This window comes from Danio aesculapii, chromosome 15, assembly GCF_903798145.1.
Source record: "Danio aesculapii chromosome 15, fDanAes4.1, whole genome shotgun sequence".
NCBI classification, from domain to species: domain Eukaryota; kingdom Metazoa; phylum Chordata; class Actinopteri; order Cypriniformes; family Danionidae; genus Danio; species Danio aesculapii.
Window position 1 is genome coordinate 386,881 of NC_079449.1, and position 5,000 is coordinate 391,880.

At 41.9% G+C, this 5,000-nt stretch overlaps 1 protein-coding gene across 1 annotated transcript in view; it reads left to right on the plus strand.

Moving 5' to 3' along the window:
• The window catches only part of psma6l (proteasome 20S subunit alpha 6, like), a 7,577-nt gene that overhangs the window by 558 nt on the left and 2,019 nt on the right, over window positions 1-5,000 (plus strand). Inside the window, exons 2-6 of the mRNA XM_056473565.1 lie at window positions 2,250-2,344; window positions 3,119-3,200; window positions 3,743-3,898; window positions 4,094-4,299; window positions 4,765-4,859. Coding sequence (XP_056329540.1) covers window positions 2,250-2,344; window positions 3,119-3,200; window positions 3,743-3,898; window positions 4,094-4,299; window positions 4,765-4,859 — 634 coding nt within the window. The remainder of the gene's footprint in view (window positions 1-2,249; window positions 2,345-3,118; window positions 3,201-3,742; window positions 3,899-4,093; window positions 4,300-4,764; window positions 4,860-5,000) is intronic.

Consider the following 5,000-nt stretch of genomic DNA (forward strand, 5'->3'; position numbering starts at 1 on the left):
AAGTCCATCATAATTAAGCTATTAAATACAGGCGACCACTTTAAAATAAAGCTGCATTAGTTAATGTGTTGACCAACATCAGCAAACCATTATTAATACATTTATTATGGGATTTTATCATGATAATCATCTGATAATGTTATCCCATACAGAAGTGTAAAATAGTCACATATATGCTGTTATTGTTCAATACATCAAAATATTTAATATATATATATATATTCCAAGTGCATTAAATCCCTGATTGATTCTTTAAATTTCATGTTACATGTTTAAATCTACATAAACTTACCGGCTCACTATATTAGGTACACCTGTCCAACTGCTGACATGTCTAATCAGCCAATCACATGGCAGCAGCTCACTGCATTTAGGCATGGAGACATGGTCAAGACGATCTGCTGCAGGTCAAAGCGAGCATCAGAATGGGGAAGAAAGGGGATTTAAGTGACGCTGAACGTGGCATGGTTGTTGCTGCCAGACGGGCTGCTCTGAGTATTTCAGAAACTGCTGATCTACTGGGATTTTCACACACAACCATCTCTAGGGTTTACAGAGAATGGTCCGACAAAGAGGAAATATCCAGTGAGCGGCAGTTCTGTGGGCGCAAATGCCAGAGGTCAGAGGAGAATGGCCAGACTGGTTCCAGCTGACAGAAAGGCAACAGTAACTCAAATAAGCACTCGTTACAACCGAGGTCTGCAGAAGAGCATCTCTGAACACACAACACGTCCAACCTTGAGGCGGATGGGCTACAGCAGCAGAAGACCACACCGGGTGCCGCTCCTGTCAGCTAAGAACAGGAAACTGAGGCTACAATTCACACAGGCTCACCAAAACTGGACAATAGAAGATTGGAGAAACGTTGCCTGGTCTGATGAGTCTCCATTTCTGCTGACACATTCAGATGCTCTGCTCAGAACAACATGAAAGCATGGATCCATCCTGCCTTGTATCAGCGGTTCAGGCTGCTGGTGGTGGTGTAATGGTGTGGGGGAGATTTTCTTTGGGTCCATTAGTACCAATTGAGCATGGTGTCAACGCCACAGCCTACCTGAGTATTGTTGCTGACCATGTCCATCCCTTTATGAGCACAGTGTCTCCATCTTCTGATGGCTACTTCCAGCAGGATAACGCACCATGTCATAAAGCTCCAATCATCTCAGACTGGTTTCTTCAACATGACAATGAGTTCACTGTACTCAAATGGCCTCCACAGTCACCAGAGCTCAATCCAATAGAGCACCTTTGGGATGTGGTGGAACGGGAGATTGGCATCATGGATGTGCAGCCGACAAATCTGCAGCAACTGTGTGATGCTATCATGTCAATATGGAGCAAAATCTCTGAGGAATATTTCCAGTAGCTTGTTGAATCTAGAACACGGAGGATTAAGGCAGTTCTGGGGGCAAAAAAAGGTCCGACCTGGTTCTAGTCAGGTGTACCTAATAAACTGGCCAGTGAATGTATATGTGATGGTATATTTCACGTTTCATCTCAAGTCTCTCATATATTATACATGACATGAAATCTGACATATGCATGGGCGCTACAGCAAAATAAATAAAAATAAAGGTGTGAGAGAAGCTAAAATCAAATCTTTAAATGATCTTGACACACTTGACATGGATTTATCACTCACATATTTAAATCTGTCATTTCATTTTAATAACAGTGGTTCAAGTTAACTCTGTGTGTTAACTAATGTTAACTAAAGCAGTTGAACAGTTTGTATTTTAATAATGCATTAATAACCATGTTATGAACTGTGATTAATAAATGCTTTACAACATTATTCACACTTAGTGAATGATAGTAAATACATTAACCAACATTATTATTATCTCTCACTAGAGACGTTTGTGTCTTGTTTCTAGTCCAAATATCTAAAAACTCTGAAATTAAGAAGGATTTTCTAGATAATTGATTAATATCGTCTTATTTTCAGAAACAACGAGTCAAAATGAAGTGAATTTTCATTAAAACAAGCAAAATAATGTGATTTCCAAGGAAAATATGATTATTGTCAGATTATTTAGCTTATTTTCAGGAAGAACTCATTTCATTTTGACTCATTGTTTCTGAAAACATCACTATATTATGTGCTTGTCTTGAAAATGCGTCTTGATTGAAGAGTTTGTAGACATTTGGACTGGAAACACGACTAAAACTCTGAGTAAGAAAGCATGTTCAGCAGTGCAGATGCTGACCTGGACTCATGATAAATGCTGATGTGTGTGTGTTGACAGAATATGCCTTTAAGGCCATCAGTCAGAGCGGACTGACCACGGTGGGCATCAGAGGAGTGGACTGTGCAGTTCTGGTCACGCAGAAGAAAGTGTCGGTAAAATACATCAGTCAGAGCAAACGCAGAGATATCACACACACTGGAGGAGTATCCAGAGCAGATGACCACCTCATTCATTCACTCTCCTTCAGCTTAGTCCCTTTATTCATCAGGGGTCGCCACAGCGGAATGAACCGCCAACTATTCCAGCATATGTTTTACACAGCGGATGCCCTTCCAGCTGCAACCCAGTACACACTCATTCACACACACACACACACACACACACACACACACACTCATACACTACGGCCAGTGTAGTTGATCAGTTCCCCTATAGCGCATGTGTTTGGACTGTGAGTTCTGCTAAACAGAAACTGGAGAAATAAATATAGAGGAGGGTGAATAATCCTGACTTCAGCTGTACAGAAATATGATTTAAAGCATGAGAGTAATGAAGACATCAGCATTTCCCCGTGTGTGTGTGAGCTCTACATGAAGGGGTTTCCCTCATATTGGACTCTGCTGGCAGGCTCAGGGTGTGTGTTTAAGATTCAGTAGCTGATGCTGTGAGAGCTTTAGTTGTGTTTCTGCAGAGAAGCTGTGATGCTCTTAAATTACGCTGATCTGTGTGTGCGTCTGTGTGTGTGTGTGTGTGTGTCTTGTATTACTCACAACTTTAGAGAGCTAATGTCCCCAGACGAGCAGTAAATGTTGAACTTGTGTGTTGTTTGTTTTGGTTTGCATGAGGAAAAGAAAACATGTAAACACAAGATATGTGTGTGTGTGTGTGTGTGTGTGTGTTAATACGTGTGTGTTTGTGATGTTTAGGACACACTCCTGGACGCCTCTACAATGACAAACATGTTTCGCATCACTCCACGCATCGGCTGCGTCATGACTGGACATTACGGTGTGTGTGCGTATGTATGTATGTGTGTGTGTGTGTGTGCGCTCATATATATGAATATATATGTGTGTGTATGCACGTATATGTATATATGTGTGCGTGTGCATATATATGTATATAAATGATGTGTGCGTGTGTGCGTATGTATGTGTGTGTGTGCGCGTGCGCTCATATATATGAATATATATGTGTGTGTATGCACGTATATGTATATATGTGTGCTTGTGCATATATATGTATATAAATGATTTGTGTGTGTGTGTGTGTGTGTGTGTGTGCATATATATGTATATAAATGATTTGTGTGTGTGTGTGTGTGTGCATATATATGAATATAAATGATTTGTGTTTGTTTGTTTGTTCGTTCATTCGTTTGTTCGTTTGATCGTTCGTTTGTTTGTTCGTACGTACGTTCATTCGTGTGCGCGTGTGCATATATATGAATATAAATGATTTGTGTGTGTGTGCGTGCGTGCGTGCGCGTGCGTGCATATATATGAACATAAATGATTTGTGTGTGTGTGTTTATGCATGTGTGTGTGTAGCTGACAGCCGCTCTCAGGTTCACCGTGCGCGTATCGAGGCCGGCGAGTGGAAGTATAAGTTCGGCTATGATGTGCCGGTGGACGCTCTGTGCCGGCGTCTGGCTGATCTGTCTCAGGTCTACACACAGAACGCTGAGATGAGGCCGCTGGGCTGCTGTGAGTCTACTGCATACACCACTGACACACACACACACACACACACACATTTAACATGATCAGCAGTGTCACATGACCAAAGTGTGTAAATAGATAGACAGATAGAGAGCCATTCTCAAGTCTTTGTTCATTTATTACAGAACATCTGTGTGTGTGTGTGTGTGTGTGTGTGTGTGTGTGTGTGTGTGCACGCAGGTATGATGCTGATCTCCATGGACCCCCAGAAGGGCCCCATGCTGTATAAGTGTGACCCGGCGGGATACTTCTGCGGCTTCAGGGCCACCAGTGTGGGAGTCAAACACACCGAGGCCAACAGCTACCTGGAGAAGAAGATCAAGAAGATGGAGAAGCAGAAGAAGAAGGAGGAGGCGGTGGAGCTTGACTATGACAACAGCGTGCAGGTGCGCCTCACACACACACACACACACACACACACACACACACACACACACACACAATGATCAGTTTAGCACATGTTGTTGTGTGTGGTTTTACTGACGGTGTGTGTGTGTGAGGGTGTGTTTTTGATTTAGGGGTTGATTACTCTGGCCGGGGCAGCAGATGATAATGAGCCTAAATTGTGTTGGATTTTACTGTTGATTAATGAGCAGTGCCCCTGTTAAATAAGTAAAAGTGTTTCCCAGTACTGGGTTGCAGCTGGAAGGGCATCCGCTGTGTTTAACATATGCTGGAATAGTTGTCGGTTCATTCCACTGTGGCGACCTCTGATGAATAAGAGACTAAGCTGAAAGAGAATGAATGAATGTGTTAGTCTACACATTTATGCTAATATCATCTGAATACTTTTGGTGATGATCAGTGTGTGTCAGTAGAGATGCTGAAGTGTGTGTGTGTGTGTCCACCAGATGGCGATCTCCTGCTTGTCTTCAGTTCTCTGCATGGACTTTAAGTGCACTGAGCTGGAGGTGGCTGTGGTCACTAAAGAAAACCCCAAATTCAGGTACACACACACAAAGTCCTTCACTAACTAAATATTGTGGGAAAAGATGTGAAACTTAAAGTCTTAAAATGAATAAAAGATATTATTGATTCACTATCAAATAAAAGATACAAATACTATAATAATTAGAGTAAATACTGT